The sequence below is a fragment of the Cydia pomonella genome, chromosome 26 (genome assembly GCF_033807575.1).
Source record: "Cydia pomonella isolate Wapato2018A chromosome 26, ilCydPomo1, whole genome shotgun sequence".
Lineage (NCBI taxonomy): Eukaryota > Metazoa > Arthropoda > Insecta > Lepidoptera > Tortricidae > Cydia > Cydia pomonella.
Window position 1 is genome coordinate 10,182,220 of NC_084728.1, and position 20,074 is coordinate 10,202,293.

The following is a 20,074-nucleotide window of genomic DNA, read 5'->3' on the forward strand; positions in this document are numbered from 1 at the left end:
AACTGTAGAAATGTATTATTATTTTATTATTTTAAACTTTATTGCACATAAAAAAAGAGTACAACAGGCGGACTTAATGCCAATAGGCATTCTCTACCAGTCAACCATAAGGCAAAACAGAGAACTTCAAGGTGGGTGCAGTGAGAATTAAACAAAAAAAAAACCGTAAATTTTAAGCGAAATTAAATTTCTAAATAAAAACTATAGTATGTTTCATTATACCTTATGACTATGAGTACATAAATATATACATATATATGGATAAACAAGGATAGATACATATACATACAATTGCACGTGCGTTATGGGTTACTTACCGACTAATTCCCACTACGCCTACCTTAGCAGGTGGTTATAAAGCAAACGTTTAAAAGTTAACTTGCTTGGTAATGTAATTGTTTGGCAATTTTTTTCTCTCAAAATCTTTAAAAGTCAATAATCACTAATTAAAAAGTTAGAAGATCTTTTAAACATTTTGATGGAGCAGCGCAAGATCTGGTAGCTTCCATCAGTCCCTATTCAAATCATTAGAAAGATACTCCCGCCGAGTTTGATGTTTGTTGCGTCCCATATTGGGATGCCCTGCTACAATTTAGGAGGGATTTAAATCTTCTCGGGTCAGAGGTGTAGGGTTAGAGCTGGCGTAGTTTTATTGGACGTTCTTAAGTGCATTGTAATGTGCCTACTTGGAAAATAAACTATATCTTTAATCCTCCATGTATTTCCTATATAGGTTTGGGTAAGTTGGACAACTTTTAATTTCTATATTAACACCAGAAATGCTTAGAAATACAGGAAAAGTGGATAAATTCACTGTCTCTGGTGAGACGCGCATTCGCGGCTCCGGGATACCAGTCCAGCCAACCAACCAACTAAGTTACCGAGACTGACCTATTGTGCAATTAATTAATTCGCTCTGGAACTTTACGGCCGTGTAAATCGAAGAGCAGAGGACGTCGCCAAAACGTCTCCCAAAAGCAGTGTTAACCCTCGGATCAGGCAACTTAAACACGCGTTTAGATAGTAATTAGAGATTTTAAATACTAAAGTTACCCAATTTAAACTAATAAATGTCGCCGATATAAGGAGTGAATCATTGTATCGAGTGATGCTTTATGGATTTTACACTGTATCTGCAACTAAAAAAATCTCAAAAAATGTCGTCTATTTTAGTACACCCGTAAGTGGTTAAAGACTAAACCTTGATGTACTGATCTATTCCAGATGTGTCACATAACAGCGAGCGAGAAGCATGGCGGAGGAACAGGCGTGCCTCGTGCGCGCTCGCTCTGACTCCGACTCGCCCAAGAGCTTTGGGTCCATAGCTCGCACCATGGCTTACACAGAGGACAGACTGACTGGTAAGTCCTGTATGTAGCACATTACAGAGTGAGAAGCATGGCGGAGAAATAGGCGTGCCTCGTGCGCGCTCGCTCTGACTCCGACTCGCCCAAGAGCTTTGGGTCCATAGCTCGCACCATGGCTTACACAGAGGACAGACTGACTGGTAAGTCCTGTATGTAGCACATTACAGAGCGAGAAGCATGGCGGAGAAACAGGCGTGCCTCGTGCGCGCTCGCTCTGACTCCGACTCGCCCAAGAGCTTTGGGTCCATAGCTCGCACCATGGCTTACACAGAGGACAGACTGACTGGTAAGTCCTGTATGTAGCACATTACAGAGTGAGAAGCATGGCGGAGAAACAGGCGTGCCTCGTGCGCGCTCGCTCTGACTCTGACTCGCCCAAGAGCTTCGGGTCCATAGCTCGCACCATGGCTTACACAGAGGACAGACTGACTGGTAAGTCCTGTATGTAGCACATTACAGAGCGAGAAGCATGGCGGAGAAACAGGCGTGCCTCGTGCGCGCTCGCTCTGACTCCGACTCGCCCAAGAGCTTTGGGTCCATAGCTCGCACCATAGCTTACACAGAGGACAGACTGACTGGTAAGTCCTGTATGTAGCACATTACAGAGCGAGAAGCATGGCGGAGAAACAGGCGTGCCTCGTGCGCGCTCGCTCTGACTCCGACTCGCCCAAGAGCTTCGGGTCCATAGCTCGCACCATGGCTTACACAGAGGACAGACTGACTGGTAAGTCCTGTATGTAGCACATTACAGAGTGAGAAGCATGGCGGAGAAATAGGCGTGCCTCGTGCCGTGCGCGCTCGCTCTGACTCCGACTCGCCCAAGAGCTTCGGGTCCATAGCTCGGACCATGGCTTACACAGAGGACAGACTGACTGGTAAGTCCTGTATGTAGCACATTACAGAGTGAGAAGCATGGCGAAGAAACAGGCGTGCCTCGCGCGCTTGCTCTGACTCCGACTCGCCCAAGAGCTTCGGGTCCATAGCTTGCACCATGGCCTACAGAGAGGACAGACTGACCGGTATGTCCTATATTTAACACATAGTGGCGCTCGCTTGAAGAACTAAGCACCGCAAGCCTCGAGATTCAAAGACCAAGCTTATGACTAACAGCACACCACGTAAGATAGAGATAAATGGAGAACATATTGCATACGTTGATGAGTACATAATAATACTTCACTCCGTTTAAGGAAGTATTCTGGATGGGACTTGATAAAAACACATACATCCCTAATGTATAAACATGGCAAAGGTATTTAGGTAAAACCTACAAAAATATTGACGGAGTATTTATTCGGAGGCTCTAGTCGTTTTGTGTTGCGCTTAAAATAGTACATTACGATACAAGTGCGAAAAATAGGAAATTCGAAACGAGTGGCGATAAATTAAAACACGACCGAAGGGAGTGTTTTAAATCGACACGAGTTGTGAATTACCTATTCGCACATGTATCGTACAACGTTTTACAGTACATATGGCCCTTTAAATGTTCGACACAGTAACGTAATATGCTACTTCTCGCACTAGTGCTATAAAGTAGCCCCATATGTACTGTAAAATACTTAATAAAGGACTCGCTTCAAGACTTAAAAGACTCAGAAGTTTTATAAGCTAAGCGCCGAGTTTTGTAAAAACGAGTCGAGTTCTTCAAATTCGGACCCGGATACGTCCTTAAACTACGTCCAAAAGAGAGGTATGGGCACTGTGAATGTCATCTCGCTTTGTGTTTTGTGTGGTAGGGCACAGCACAGCGGATGTCATTCCAGATTTAGAGCAGAGCCCATCTGGGGAAGTACCTCCACCTTACAGAAAACCGATACGATTTAAGAGTGCGACAGAGAGGCAACACGTTGAACGTGGTTCGCGGTAGGCCCTCAGAGCTCAACTAGGGTGCGGAGTGTTAGGGTCGGCAACGCGCATGAAACTCCCCTGGAGTTGCAGGCGTACATAGGCTACGGAGACTGCTTGCCATCAGGCAGGCCGTATGTTTGATTGCCAAAAAGACTCGAGTCTCTAGCTTTAGTTATGCGGGGCCTTTTCCGAAAATCGACAACCATTGTGCCTATTTTACGTGACGAGGTTCACGAGGTAGACGGTCGAGTAACGTAAATAAGTAAATGTTAAACTTGGCTGTCTTTTTTTTGGTACACGACTCGACCCAGACCTTTGTGCCCATCGCTCGAACTATGGCCTACACAGGGGACCACTTTTTAGGGTTCCGTACCCAAAGGAGAAAACGGGACCCTATTACTAAGACTCCGCTGTCCATCCGTCCGTCTGTCACCAGGCTGTATCTCATGAACCGTGATAGTTCTGTTCTGTTGCCGCTATAACAACAAATACTAAAAAGTACGGAACCCTCGGTGGGCGAGTCCGACTCGCACTTGCCAGTTTTTATGAAAGGTGCAGTAGGGTAGAACAGAATTTTAGCTTTTTTTATATCACTACGGTTTCCAAAATTTTATTTTGCAATCATGAGGCCTTTCTCTAGAGACTTCAGCGATTTAAAAATACTGAGTTTTTGATTTTTGCTCGATAGAAAAAAATTGTAGGTCTAAAATGTACTTTAAAGAAATTTTATTATTAAAACACGCAAAAAAAAAATTAAAAAAACATGATATCTGCGATCCCGAGCACGCACATCGAGAGTGACAAAAGTACCCTAACCCCCCCCTGCAAACAAGTTTCTGTGCAGGGGGGGTCAGTTATCTCTGCTGCTGATTGTACGTATACAAATACGAGAGTTCTTGCGCTATGACGTAAGCAGGTTTCCTTCGAATTGATCTTACCTTTTTCGAATAGAAAAAATATAGTTATACTTATTTGCATTTTTTTTTTGACAGACGGATCAGGTGAGCCGGGTGCAGTCAGCATGACTGTCAATCCACCAGAACCCATGGACAATGAGAGTGGAGAGCTCATAGACTACAGCGACACCAGCGCCTTAGACCAGTTCCACGAGGACGCGCTGCGACAGGTGAGGCCCCGTGTCCCATATATGGGACATGCATGTAGATGGGATCCTGGGAATCTGTTAATCTGGTGAAGATCAGAAATTAATCTACAAACTTCGTAATTAAACACTATATTCGGTTCCTTGTAATCTTGGGATGAGATGTATAACACTCATTTTAATAGGGTTGTTTCCATCTACAAATCTTAGAGCAGAATTGTATCCCAATAAATTCTTTTGGATTATAAGAACATGTTAAACTACTTTTACAGTACATATGGGGCTACTTTATAGCACTAGTGCGAGAAGTAGCATATTACGTTACTGTGTCGAACATTTAAAGGGCCATATGTACTGTAAAACGTTGTACGATACATGTGCGAATAGGTAATTCGCAACTCGTGTCGATTTAAAACACTCCCTTCGGTCGTGTTTTAATTTATCGCCACTCGTTTCGAATTTCCTATTTTTCGCACTTGTATCGTAATGTACTATTACAGTACATATGGGGCTACTTTATAGCACTAGTGCGAGAAGTAGCATATTACGTTACTGTGTCGAACATTTAAAGGGCCATATGTACTGTAAAACGTTGTACGATACATGTGCGAATAGGTAATTCGCAACTCGTGTCGATTTAAAACACTCCCTTCGGTCGTGTTTTAATTTATCGCCACTCGTTTCGAATTTCCTATTTTTCGCACTTGTATCGTAATGTACTATTAGGGGACCTGTAATGACCATATTTTTGTAAATATTGAATTTAAAATATCTTTTGGCACACGTCACGTGACCAAACTCGAAACGTCATTGAAGATTGTGATGACGTCACAATTTAACTCTCGGATTGACACAGTTGACAGTTAGGCGATAAACAACTAATGACAAATGTCAGTTGACAGCTCGTATCTTCTACATGTGTATGTAGTTATGTGTCAAACTGTAGACTGTGACGTCACACAATTTTCAAAGAGCGTTTTAGGCGCGAAAGCATTTGTCAAAATATATTTTGTTAATTTAACATATTTAAAGCCGTTTTTAGTATAAAAGTTGAATTTTAGGGCAAATTTTAGTTAATATAGAACGTAATATAGGCGTTTCAAAAAATTGGAAACAACCCTATTAAACAATAATAATTTTAAACTGTTATGTGAAGTTTTTCTTTTCAGGCCGGCTGCGGTATAGCCCAACTGAAGGTGTATCTAGCATGCAGCCTCGCGCTCGCCGGCGCGACCTTGGAACTTTCGGCGGTGCCCTTCGTGCTACCCTCGTGTGAGATCGAGCTGTGCATACTGCCACACGAGAAGAATTGGCTTGGTGAGTTACTTTTCATCACAATTGCTCGAAAAAGATTTTATTTCATGCTGTACTGAAGGACAAAGGGAAGTTGATCCCGCGGGAGTTACGGATTGTAAAAGTCTCCCTAGGGAGTTATAGCTTTTTTTTTGTTACTAATTTAAACGAATTAACTAGGTATAAATATCTTATAAGTAAGTATTTAATAAAAAATAATTGTCAGATTTTTAGTTTTGTTTTCTGCTTAACCCTGACCTGGATGGCGAGACTAAATAACGTTTTGTTTTAAGTTTCTTATATCATAATTTGTGATGTGTGAGTATCATTATTAGTAAATGTAGACGAGCACTGAAACTGGTACTCTCACCTTGACCAGGTCATTGCTAGGGTTAGGAAACTGCTATTTATGCATGCTGCTGGGTATTTATGGCACTGAGACATTGTACCAGGTAATAGCATACAGTCAACCTCTCGCAATATATTAAACGAAATCTAGGAGTTGCAGGCGTACATAGGCTGCGGAGACCGCTTACCATCAGGCGGGCCGTATGCTTGTTTGCCACCGACGTAGTATAAATATATATATATAAGGATAAAGTTAAGGCTAAGTTATGGAACGCCCTCCGCAGTGCTGATCAGCCTGGTGGGCGGGTCGCTGGGCGGCGCGGGCTGGGGCGCGCTGGGCGGGCGGCTGGGCCGGCGCCGCGCGCTGCTGTCGGCGCTGGCCGTCAACGCCGTGTTCGCCGCCGTGGCCGCCTTCATGCCCACCTACGGCACCTTCATGATGGCCCGGTACGTATGGAACCGTTATACCAGGTGTAACATCATTTTTAAGAAAAAAAAACCGACTTCAATGAGGGAGACCGGTGAAAGAAAAATTATTGTTGATTTTGGATCTCATACAATTAAATTAAAAAGACCGGTAAAATACCCGCAATAGGGTATTCGACTATATTTAAAATACATTTTTTCACACCATGCATGAAATAATATTAAAAATGGTTATAAATTTGCTTAAAAGAGTTGAGAAGTACCCTCAATTCCTCATGGAATCCACCATCAAATCTCAAGCTTGACAAAAATATACCTTGAAAACCGAACTGCTTCACAAACATGCGAAGAGAACAAATTGCCAAACGTGAACTGTGTAGCGTTGAAGAGTTCCATTCTGTTCATCATCAGCAGTTCCGCTTCATCAAATGTCACTTCTACAAATGTAAATGCTTGATTTGATGATGAAAATACTAAGATCACTATATATATGCCTTTAACATTTGAGGAGTTCCCTCGATGCCCCATGGACCCCATCGTCAGAACCCAAACTTGACAAAAAATTGTCTTAAAAATCTAATTTGCTTCACAAACACAGCGAAGAGGACAAATCGCCAAACGTGAACTATGCGTCGTTAAAGAGTTCCATTCTGATCATCATCAGCAATTCCACTTCATCAAATGTCACTTTTCAAATGTAAATGCTTGATTTGTTGATGAAAATACAAACATCACTATATGTATGCTCTTCACATTTGAAGATTTCCCTCGATTCCTCATGGACTCCATCATCAGAACTCAGTTTTACAAAAACGGGACCAATCTGTATATATATAGATTCAAGCAAAAAAATAATTTTCAAAATCGGTTCAGAAATGACGGAGTTATGAAATAACAAACATTAAAAAAACTTACACATCGAATTGGCGCATGTAACTCCAGAGGAGTTACATGCGCGTTGCCGACCCTAACCCCCTCCCACCCCTCGTTTAGCTCTGGCAACCTTACTCACCGGCAGGAACACAACACTATGAGTCGGTTAAAAAATAGGTTCAGACTAGGAAAAAGTAAATTAAAATTTTACGCTGTTTTTTTTTACGGGACAGGTCTTCGAAGTCCTATGTAAGATGTTTTTATTCTTAGTGGTTCTACCCCACTATCGTAGCAAGATTTTTTTTATACTACGTCGGTGGCAAACAAGCATACGGCCCGCCTGATGGTAAGCAGTATCCGTAGCCTATGTACGCCTGCAACTCCAGAGGAGTTACATGCGCGTTGCCGACCCTAACCCCCTCCCACCCTCGTTGAGATTAGTCCTCTGCAGAGTTTTGAATAAATGATATATATATATATATAATATACCGTATTTTTTGACATTTAGATTTTATTCTAGAAAGGTTCTAGACTAGTATTTTTATACAATTTTGATGTTTGACGTTCCTTTTCTGAATTTCTTATTATTAAATTTACCACATCTATAATAGTTCAATGTTTTTTTAGAACAATAATAACTGCATCAATAAATTGCTCTGATATTTAGATTAAGATGCTGTTTGTAAAATTTGACGATTTAAAATTGCTTGTTGCTAGGCCTATTTGAATAAAGAATATTTTGACTTGACTTGACTTGACTTGATATTTTGTCTTAACGAAAAACACTTCCAGATTCTGCTCGGCCATTGGTTCAGGGGGGCTGGTGCCGACGTGCTACGCCTACTGCCACGAGCTGTCCCCGCGGCCGCCGCGCCGCCGCCTGCTGGCCGCGCTGGTGGCGGCGCACGGCGTGGGCGCCCTGCTGGCGGCTGCCCTCGCACATGCTGTGCTACCACCGACTGGAGCTGATGCTTTGTTAGACGATAAGGAGCATTTCTCTGCGTGGCACAGGTGAACAATACTACATTTTAAGCTAGTACGGACATTCTACGCCTACTGCTACGGTAAGCAATAGATTCTGCTCAGGCATTGGCCTAGGTGAGCTAGTACCGATATCATACTCCTACTGATGGTAAGTGTTTCCACCGCACTGTGGTCGCTTGAAGTCCAACCTCCAGGTCCTTTCCTTTCACATTTTAACTTGAAACTAACTAGCCTAGTTAATAGTGACCCTGTCTACGACGCAGGAGTTCCCAGATTCGAATCCTGGTAAGGGTATTTGTGTGTTTATCACGAATATGTTCATCAAAAATCAGAAATTTTATTTGCTTAAAACATTCCTCTAGCAACCATTGTGAAAGTTTCCTTTTCAGTTCCCTTAAGGACAAGTTTTTGAAACTACTCTGAAGAGCATTAAATAATCTGACGGCCATCGGATAGCAACTGTTTTTAAATAATTTTGTTTTTATTTTAGGCATGTACAAGTTATTTGGGTAACGGGTGTTGAAACTCCACATATCACTCACTTTTTAGGGTTCCGTAGCCAAATGGCAAAAAACGGAACCCTTATAGATTCGTCATGTCCGTCTGTCTGTCCGATTCTGTCACAGCCACTTTTTTTCCGAAACTATAAAAGCTATACTGTTCAAACTTGGTAAGTAGATGTATTCTATGAACCGCATTATGATGTTTACACAAAAATAGAAAAAAAAAACAATAAATTTTGGGGGTTCCCCATACTTAGAACTGAAACTCAAAAAATCTTTTTTCATCAAACCCATACGTGTGGGGTATCTATGGATAGGTCTTTAAAAATGATATTGAGGTTTCTAATATCATTTTTTTCTAAACTGAATAGTTTGCGCGAGAGACACTTCCAAAGTGGTAAAAAGTGTGTCCCTCCCCCGTAACTTCTAAAATAACAGAATGAAAAATCTAAAAAAAATATATGATATACATTGCCATGCAAACTTCCACCGAAAATTGGTTCGAACGAGATCTAGTAAGTAGTTTTTTTTTTAATACGTCATAAAAATTCAAAAAAAAATTTTTTTTCATCAAACCCATACGTGTGGGGTATCTAAGGATAGGTCTTCAAAAATGATATTTAGGTTTCTAATATCATTTTTTTCTAAACTGAATAGTTTGCGCGAGAGACACTTCCAAAGTGAAAAAAAGTGTGTCCCCCCCCCCCTGTAACTTCTAAAATAACGGAATGAAAAATCTAAAAAAAATATATGATATACATTACCATACAAACTTCCAACGAAAATTGGTTTGAACCAGATCTAGTAAGTAGTTTTTTTAATACGTCATAAATGGTACGGAACCCTTCATGGGCGAGTCCGAATCGCACTTGGCCGCATTTTTTAAATAGGTTTGGATTTGTCTTTACTAAAACACACATTTCGAATATATACAGTGATGGCACTGTTAATAGTTTAAGCTCTTTGAATAAAGGTTTACAAGATACATGTTGTCGTACGTCACAGATACGGCGTATGCATTGTTTTTGTGCGATAAAAAGTCTATTTATATGCACCGAGTTACCCCATATCAAAATCCCGTATCTAAGTATCGAGAAAACGTAGCTATGATAAGCTTGAATAGCAGTTTGTCTATCCGTTACTTGAGTTATGGATGTTTTGTTTTTTTAATACTACGTCGGTGGCAAACAAGCATACGGCCCGCCTGATGGTAAGCAGTCTCCGTAGCCTATGTACGCCCGCAACTCCAGAGGAGTCACATGCGCGTTGCCCCTAGCATTCCCTCCCCCCTCCCTGAGCTCTGGCAACCGCGTTTTCTATGTATATATAAGTATTCATAATTATTGTATATAAGCCTCATTGAGCTTACTGTGGGAGTAGGTCAATTTGCGTAGAATTGTGCTATATGGACCGTGCGCGTTGGAGGGTCTGCCATCTTGTGGCCTGAATCGGAACCATAAACATGCACATTTACACGTCACGTGTTTTCTTGTGCATAGTAGGTTCTGCCATCTTGTGGGCTACATCGGAACAAAAAACATTACATTTACGCCTCGCGCCAAAAATCTGACGGCTCCTGTCCTGACTCCTACAGTTCATGCACGCTCCCTATAATAATTTCATGAATATTGGATATAAATAACATACATGGACCATAAAAAATATGTCTAGTCCTAAAAAGTTATTTCGCTCGGTCAATAATTATGTTTTTTTAGGTATTTGCTGTTGTGTACGTTGCCAATCCTCGCATCGCTCGTGTCTCTGATATGGGCGCAAGAATCGCCGCGGTACTTGCTCGATGTCGGCAGGGAAGTTGACGCCATGCTCGTTTATCAGGTAACTTATAATAAAACACATATTTTTATTTTATTTAGAAACAAACAGTCTTATAAAACATATAAGTAAATAAGCTACAGCTAGAATTTCTTATGATACAGACCTATAGTTTCCTATATGTAAAACATTTTATAATAAACTTAATACTATGAATTGCTATCCGAGTATAACAACTATAAAAGATAACAAATAATGTGATAGCTAAAACCTAATTTTCACACTCATTTAATAAAGAATAAACCTTTTTCTTAAATAACTCTAACGAACTGCCAAATATATTCCGCGTTCATGCGCGTCCAATGTATGATTGCTGTGCATATTTAGTTCGACATATTCCAACACTGAACAGCATTTTACTCCGACAGCTACGTTCTGTTCTACGAGACACTCGAAAACCTATATTATGTTTCTACATACAACTTCTGTTCAGGAGCATCTACAAGATTATTAATTACTTTGAATAAAAATACCAGATCATTAAGCGCCTTAATGATAGAGAATTGGGGACCTTTTACATCTCCAGATTTAATGTTAAAAACACATTAAATCTGGATTATACATCTCTATTGTATTGTAGTAATTATTTATTTTAAGATTATTATAATGTAATGTTTACCTAGGTATTGGCTGTTGTATTTATAAAATGTTGTTATGTATTTTTCATGTCACTATATGATGTTACTATAAATGTTGTACTGAATTGTAAAAGAGCCCTTGAGGCCTACTTGCAGAATAAATTTTAGTTTTTTTTTTTTTATTTGAATTTTTTTTTTTTGGTAAGATTGTGTCTTGAAATTGAGGAGGCATAATTTTCATAGTTACCCCTTATTCGGAGTTCAAGAGCTTTAACAAATACCTTTCTATTCTACTCATATTATTTATGAAATACATTTTTTTTTGGAACGATGTTCCCAAAAATAATCCGTCATGTCCCTCTTTCGTTTAAATTCTTTTTCGAGAATAAGTAGCCTAATTTCACCGACTTACGTATATATGTATATCCCATAGTGGCGCAGTTGGCAAATAGCCGCTTCGAAACAGGTGGTAACAGCGACGATCCGGGTTCGACCCCCGGACGTGTATGCAGAATTACAGATATTACTTTGTATATTTTTTTGCACTCGAATTTCAAATTTTTGATTGACTGAGCGAGTGCAAAGCTCGAGCAAATGTACAAAAATTTACTACGTTTATCAATAATAATATACTTACAAGGAAGGGTACCCAACTGTCCGACTCCGATTTGATTCATTTTGATATATGTTATAGAGTAGTCTAAAATAACGGAGACGTATTATTTTTTAGCTGCCCAAACTCAACCTGTTACGAGAAAATGGCCTTCAAAGTACTAAAGCACGTGTTTTGTTATATCGGCTAAGACTCATTTTTTCCTAAAAAAATCGACATCCGAAGTTTTATAATATCTTATCGCTAAAGTTACACATAAAGACGGGTGTTTTTTTTAGGAAAACTTGAGTTTTAGCCGATATAACAAAACACGTGTACATTATTTTTTGCTGCTTTCAAACATATACTCAAACCAGCCATTAACTAGCAAGTTGCTTGAGCATCACTTTCTATAGGAGTTAGAAGATTTAGTAACTTTTTAGTACTTTGAAGGCCATTTTCTCCTAACAGGTTGAGTTTGGGCAGCTAAAAAAAATACGTGTCCGTTATTTTAGACTACTCTATAACATATATCAAAATGAATCAAATCGGAGTCGGACAGTTGGGTACCCTTCCTTGTTAGTTCCAACCGAGTGTTCCACGACACTGCATTTTTAGGGTTCCGTAGCCAAATGGCATAAAACGGAACCCTTATAGTTTCGCCATGTCCGTCTGTCTGTCTGTCTGTCTATCTGTCCGAGGCTTTGCTCCGTGGTCGTTAGTGCTAGAAAGCTGAAATTTGGCATGGATATATAAATTAATAAAGCCAACAAAGTCGTACAATAAAAATCTAAAAATTTAATTTTTTTTAGGGTACCTCCCCAACACGTAAAGTGGGGGTGAATTTTTTTTTTCGCTTCAACTCTAGAGTGTGGGGTATCGTTGGAAAGGTCTTTCAAAACTAATAGGGGTTTTCAAGAAACATTTTTTGATAAAGTGAATATATTCGGAGATAATCGCTCCGAAAGAAAAAAAAAATGTGTCCCCCCCTCTAACTTTTGAACCATAGGTCCAAAAAATATGAAAAAATCGTGGAAGTAGAGCTTAAGAAAGATATTAAATGAAAACTATAGCGGACATGATCAGTTTAGCTGTTTTTGAGTTATCGCAAAAAGTTTTTCCTTCATAGTAAAAAGACTTATTTTAATTAGGTACTGATTATGCAAATTTGCCTATTTGTTTAACTCAGGTGAAAGGTACCGTTTCATCCCTTGGTTAACAATTTACTATACTTTAAGCTCCAGTTTAGCTTATTGTGACGGAAGAGTAACTACGGAACCCTACACTGAGCGTGGCCCGACATGCTCTTGGCCGGTTAATTACACATTTACCGGGATTCGAAGCCGGGACCGTCGGCTTCATAGGCGCTGTATAATTGCAGAGCATCCACAGCAGCAACCAGGCGGGCTGGTGCGTGTCGGGCGCGGCGGAGTGCCGGCCCGGGGCGCTGCAGCTGCCTCCGAAACGACCCGCCGCGCTTCACTACGTGCGCCACACCGTCAAGATGGTAACCACATTATTATTATTATAGTATTTTATGCAACAGTTGTATAAGCACAATGTGAGCCGGAGCCGAAGGCATAGGCGAACATTGTAAAGGAATACGCCACGAGAATTTTTTGACCTACTTATACAACGTCTTGTATCTTACAGATAACAGTAGAGGAGTAGGAAAAAGCTTTTACAGTACATATGGGGCTACTTTATAGCACTAGTGCGAGAAGTAGCATATTACATTACTGTGTCGAACATTTAAAGGGCCATATGTACTGTAAAACGTTGTACGATACATGTGCGAATAGGTAATTCGCAACTCGTGTCGATTTAAAACACTCCCTTCGGTCGTGTTTTAATTTATCGCCACTCGTTTCGAATTTCCTATTTTTCGCACTTGTATCGTAATGTACTATTTCCTACTCCTCTACTGTTATCTGTCATTTATGCATTCATTAACACGAATATAAGAACATACATAAAAGGTTTCAAGAAAAGTCTATATTGTCTATTCCTCATAAAAGCTCGTGTGCTTTTAATCACTATAACGTTACTGCGATTAATGGCTACCAACCTAACAAAACCAAAACGAATACAGTTTTAAACTAAGTGCATTGCTGCCAACTTACTTACTTATATTCATTTGGTTGCATAGTAAAAACAATTACTTCATAAGTCAGAAACACGCATGTGACACCCGTAATATAGCAACACCCATAGACTACGAAGACCGCTTAGCGTTGCTTGTTAGTCTCCGTAGGCTACGGTGGCCAAAATCGAGAAAAAACTGTCCAAAAATTTAATTTAGCAAGTAGCAAGTACCAGGGCCTCATGAGTTACGAGGAGGTGTCGCCGACCGGCCGGCCGCGGCCCGGGGCGGGCCGGGCGCGTAACAAGGTATGCTCGCGCGTCTTGGCTATATACTTTTGCTTTGTTTACCTAAATTAAGATTTATTTTTTTGACTTGTAGGAAAAGTATTGTATGCAACGTTGTATAAGTAGGTCAAAAAATGCTCGTGGCGTATTCCTTTTTTTTTTGTGTTTCCCACGCCTTCGGCTCCGGCTCACATTGTAACTCACGCCACTCGTCTTTTTTGACCCTTCTTATACAACTGTTGCATAAAATACTATTACACTGTATCTTGGTTAATAGGGTGAAGTGTAATGAGCCAGAACCCTTTTGTTTTGCTGCGACACACACAACATTTTATATACACCGTGTTTTTATTGAATTCCGTTAACTTCGGGGTATCGGTAAATACGTTTAAGTAAACTAAATTGCATAGTTAATTTAAAAAAATATATTTTTTATAAAAAGTAATTAAGGTGGTTCGATTTTCATACAAAAAACAATCGCTATTTTTTAATTAATTACACAATATTACTACATAAATAGTTGCGCATCTATCTACTTTCGAATATTCATTTGCGCTAAATTAATAGAAAAACTTTGTTTCATACAGAAATCATGCAATAATCAACTGTATATTTTTATAAATTTTACTCATGTGTGTGTGACAAATGTCGTGTACAAATACATTGCGACGTTGCCACTCCATGCCTCGGGCGGCCATCGGCGCGACGTTGCAATGTTTGACGCGTTTTTAGCTGACTCTGTCGACACTGACACTCAGTGTGACCAGGCGTACGATAATTGTCGTACATGTACGATAATTTGGGCCCCGGTATGACGTAATGTTCCAAAGAGCATTATCGTACACTAAAGTACTATAATTTCAGCCCTTGTATGATGCCACCTTAAAAGTCTAGTAACTTGAAGCAAAATATGACACTTTCTGTCAGATATAGGCTAAAATTAGTATCTTTTGGGTGTTCGGCTCCTTGGTGTAAGTTTAAAGTTTAAAATATCACAATTTCCTGTATACCGTTTGAGTCTATCCCAAAAATACACAAACATAAACAGATTTTTTGCGCAATTTAGACGAAAATTGTATTTTTTTATTATTATTTCGAAATTTAAGCTTATTTTGCTAGACATTTTTAGGGGCTGCCTTTTTGATTGGCGTACGATATTTTTTTCAACGGTACAATAATATTGACACTCAAATACGATAATTCTCTTCCGCTCACCTGGCAACACTGCTGAAACTTGACAGGACCTGGGGCCTACCGCGAAAACCGAAATTCGCAAATTGCGGGGATCTTTCTCTTTTATTCTCACTAAGACGTAATTAGAGTGACAGAGAAAAATGCCCGAAATTGACGAATTTCGATTTTCCCGGTAGCCGCCCTGGTGCTTGAGGTACTTGATAGAAAACAACGCTGCCGCATGTTCTGAATTGTGATTTTATGTGTTTTTGGTTTGAAAATGATAGCAACGTCTAAATCAAGTTACAAAAATCATCGATATTCTGGTCCGCGAAAAACCAAGAAAAGTGTAACTGTAATTGGAGTCTACAAAAATGACCAATTCATAGAAAATATGACCTAGAAACTAGTTCACTTTTATAAAACTCAATTTTGCCCGAGATTGTACTTAGGCGAATACCTAAGGGAGCTAAGTGTATTGATCTTGAATAATTAGTTGGCTAATACATATATGACTCCAACATGATATGGACATTTACATCATAACTATTATACCTAGTTGGTTACTAAGTTCTGTTACTCGATTTCTTTCTTTCTTCCTAGCGTTGTCCCAGCATATTGCCACGGCTCAATGGAGCTTGGGGTCCGCTTTGACAACTAATCCCAAGATTTGGCGTAGGCACTAGTTTTTACGAAAGCCACTGCCATCTGACCTTCCAACCCAGAGGGTAAAACTAAGCCTTGTTGGGATTAGTCCAGTTTCCTCACGATGTTTTCCTTCACCGAAAAGCGACTGGTAAATATCAAATGATATCTGTTCTGAAGTTCTGTTACTCGATTTGCAACCTCTTTATTTCCGTTAAAACAAATGCTACCGAAAAAATAAAAAATGACATAATGTGGTGGATTTGTGAGCTATAATTATATACCACACATAACGCTTATCTCGTCGTGTCTATAATGAATTGGGGCCTAAAAGAGAATCGTATTCCAATTTTTTGAAACGCTTGTATTACTTTCTATATTAACTAAAAGTTGCCTTAAAATTCAGCTTTTATACTAAAAACGGCTATAAATATGTTAAATTAACAAAATATATTTTGACAGATGCTTTCGCGCCCAAAACGCTCTTTGAAAATTGTGTGACGTCACAGTTTATGGTTTGACACATAACTACATACACACGTAGAAGATACGAACTGTCAACTGATATTTATCATTTGTTGTTAATCGCCTAACTGTCAACAGTGTCAATCCGAGAGTTGTGACGTCATCAGAATCTTCAATGACGTTACGAGTTTGGTCACGTGACGTGTGCCAAAAGATATTTTAAATTCAATATTTACAAAAATATGGTCATTACAGGTCCCCTAAAAGTAGTTTAACATGTTCTTATAATCCAAAAGAATTTATTGGGATACAATTATGCCCTATGATTTTGGGTGTGTCATACTCAGGGCTAACACAGATTCATTTCTGTGAAAAAGGTGTGAAAACCGGAAACTGGAAACCGTTCTCGAACCAATAGTGAAGCCCTTAAGACACACCCTATTTCAAAACCAGCCATGGATCTTTGAACAGGACTCAGCTCCTGCACATAAGGCAAGAACAAGTCAAGCCTGGTTTCGAAGGAACAAAATTGACTTTATTGCCCACGAAGACTGGCCGTCCTCCAGCCCGGACCTCCCCTGGATTATGCCATATAGCAGGTTATTGAGGAGAAAGCCTGTGCTAAACCCCACACAAATCTTAACTCCCTCAAGCGGGCCATAGTTAAGACAGTGACGGAATTAGACATGACAATCGTGCGTGCCGCTATTGATGACTGGCCTCGTCGTTTGAGGGCCTGTGTCAAAGCCAGGGGAGGCGATTTTGAATGATATTGTCATATGTAATTCCTGATTTTGTGTACTTCATTTTAATATATACTTTATTAAACTTTCGTTGGTATATTTTATGTAGATAAAGATTATTGCAGTAACAGAATTTAATAACCAACTAGGTAGAAAACAATGCAATACATAAATAAACACTTAAATTGGATATGATGTGATCCGTTGAATGAAATTGACAATAAATAAAATAAATAAATAATTTTCTATCTCTAGGCATTGTGTGAAACTTCTAGTTGTGTCAAAATATCGGGAAATCAATAATATAAACAAACATGGTAAATATCTCATTTCTTTTTATAATGGTTATAAATAGAAGGCCATGCAATTTTGTAACTCACTGTAATTTATTTAATTAAATGGTAAAAAAATGTTTTAATTCTACTGTAAAATAGTACCTACTTTTTTAAAGGCTGGGCAGTAAGTGATTGCTTTAATTTTAGAACAAAACAGCGTTTTTTTTTTTGAAAAAAATACCGGAAAATCTGACTTACAAATTTGGACTTTCTTAGGTTCATTCTACTTAGAATCTTCTCCACCCTAGCATTAAAAAAAGATATCCTAAAATATCCATAGCATTACGTCACATTTTAGTGTGAAAGAAATTTCAGTGTAAAACTAAAATTTCAATACAAATTTTCGGGTTTTTTTAGCACGAGGATTGATTATGCTAGTGATTCTGAGTTGGAAGAACCCAAAAATATCATGATGTGTGAGAATCAGATTTTTAATATTTTTATGGAAAACGCTCATATTTCTCATAAAATAATTTATTAATAATAGGTACTTGATAATACTGATAACAAAAATAAATTAATGAGTCTCGAACCCACATCCTCTTGCATGTATTTCCACGTACATACCGCAACGCTATTGAAGCCTACTCACGCTGTGCCAAATTGTCTACTACAAGGATCCCAGTAAGACTGTTTGAATGTGTGAGTGATACTTAGAAATAGAGTCAAGAAACATTCTGTCGACATTAAGGGGTAGTTTTTGTACAATGAAGTGTTCAATGTTTGTTGTAATAGTTCAATATTTATTTAAAGAGTGCGCTAAACATAATTTACAGTATAGAAATACCAAGACTACTCCACAAAAAAATTAAAACTCAAAATTTGCAATTGTGGCGCCATCTAGTGAGGTTTAAGCTTTGGGTAACCTAGTCGAACCACCTTAAATGCTGCATATAGCGTTGTTGTAACACGAGCATAACATTTAACTCAACCAAGCAATTGAAAACTGTGACATCGATGTCATTTCGAACATCGATCGTCCGAGATAGTACTTACGTTTAGTAGCAAATGTATGAACTCTTACTAAACAGTAATCAATATATAAACAGGCCCTAAGGCTAGTGTACACGCTCGTAAGGGCCTAAATTATTGATTATCTCCGAAATGGAGTTACTTAGAATATCGGTGTCTTTTAGAAAGTTACTCAATTTAAGCTCAGAGGGCCTACCGCGAACCACGTTCGACGTGTTGCCTCTCTGTCGCACTTGTAAATTCGTACGTAAGCATGACAGGAAGGCAACACGTCGAACGTGGTTCGCGGTAGGCCCTCAGGGATGCACCCTTGAAATTAACGGAAAAAAAAAACACGGTGTATATATGGAACGGTATTTCAATGCTTTTTCTTTCTACTTTTATTTTGTAAAAAATCTGTGTTTATTTTGTTTGATTTTGTATTTTGTGTTTTTTTTGTCATTTTATTATTTGTATTTTCTGTGTGTATTGATTGTGGCAAACAAATAAACGGATTATCTATCTGTCTACATGTATAACGGTCATTTTCATGTAACCTTAAAACTCAAGAATAAATTAAGACCATGCCACTTATTTATTTATTTATTTTATTTTATTCGGAAAACCAACAGCTTGAGTAAACTAAAACTAGGTTAACATAAATATGTATCAGAGAAGCCAATTACAGGTTTCCACAGACAGGATACAAAGGTAGGCATATTACAGGCTGGCACAAAATTAAAGACATTAAAAATGCAAAAAATAAATAAATTGTTTCTTATTTAAATTAAAAATTAAATTAAACCTATGCTAATCTTCTGCAGGCAGCTGGTATTTCATCAATAATTAGCAATAATAACCCTGAAATGCCGAAACCCGAACTGTTTTTAATTTTACAGTACATATGGTGCTACTTTATAGCACTAGTGCGAAAATTAGCATATTACGTTACTGTGTCGAACATTTAAAGAGCCATATGTACTGTAAAAAGTTGTACGATACATGTGCGCATAGGTAATTCGCAACTCGTGTCGATTTAAAACACTCCCTTCGCCACTCGTTTCGAATTTCCTATTTTTCGCACTTTTTTTATATCTTCCTAGCGTTGTCCCGGCATATTGCCACGGCTCAAGGGAGCCTGGGGTCCGCTTTGACAACTAAACCCAAGATTTGGCGTAGGCACTAGTTTTTACGAAAGCGACTGCCATATGACCTTCCAACCCAGAGGGTAAAACTACGCCTTGTTGGGATTAGTCCGGTTTCCTCACGATGTTTTCCTTCACCGAAAAGCGACTGGTAAATATCAAATAACATTTCGTACATAAGTTCCGAAAAACTCATTGGTACGAGCCGGGGTTTGAACCCGCGACCTCCGGATTGCAAGTCGCACGCTCTTACCGCTAGGCCACCAGCGCTTTTTTCGCACTTGTATCGTAATGTACTATTACAGTACACACAGTAATGCTATATTTTGTTCGCAGTTCTGGCAAGCCTACTTCCAGCTGTTTTCGAGTGCGTACAGAAACACTACGTTTTCTCTCGGCGGGGTGATGCTCTTCTCCATGGCTATTCAGGTATGTACCTTCGCTTACATTAATAATAATAATAATTCAGCCTATATACGTCCCACTGCTGGGCACAG

At 39.2% G+C, this 20,074-nt stretch overlaps 1 protein-coding gene across 4 annotated transcripts in view; it reads left to right on the forward strand.

Annotated features, from left to right (window-relative positions):
- The window catches only part of LOC133532109 (synaptic vesicle glycoprotein 2A-like), a 33,571-nt gene that overhangs the window by 4,046 nt on the left and 9,451 nt on the right, over window positions 1–20,074 (forward strand). The window contains exons 2-9 of one of the 4 annotated variants that reach the window (XM_061870619.1): window positions 1,225–1,370; window positions 4,211–4,344; window positions 5,490–5,637; window positions 6,246–6,408; window positions 8,053–8,271; window positions 10,463–10,583; window positions 13,132–13,257; window positions 19,914–20,006. In XM_061870619.1, the coding sequence (XP_061726603.1) occupies window positions 1,253–1,370; window positions 4,211–4,344; window positions 5,490–5,637; window positions 6,246–6,408; window positions 8,053–8,271; window positions 10,463–10,583; window positions 13,132–13,257; window positions 19,914–20,006 (1,122 nt within the window). In that variant the 5' untranslated portion in view covers window positions 1,225–1,252. Of the gene's footprint in view, window positions 1–1,224; window positions 1,371–1,529; window positions 1,654–1,962; window positions 2,092–2,161; window positions 2,243–4,210; window positions 4,345–5,489; window positions 5,638–6,245; window positions 6,409–8,052; window positions 8,272–10,462; window positions 10,584–13,131; window positions 13,258–19,913; window positions 20,007–20,074 lie in introns of those variants that run through there. The other 3 variants (XM_061870616.1, XM_061870617.1, XM_061870618.1) reach the window with 3 other exon arrangements.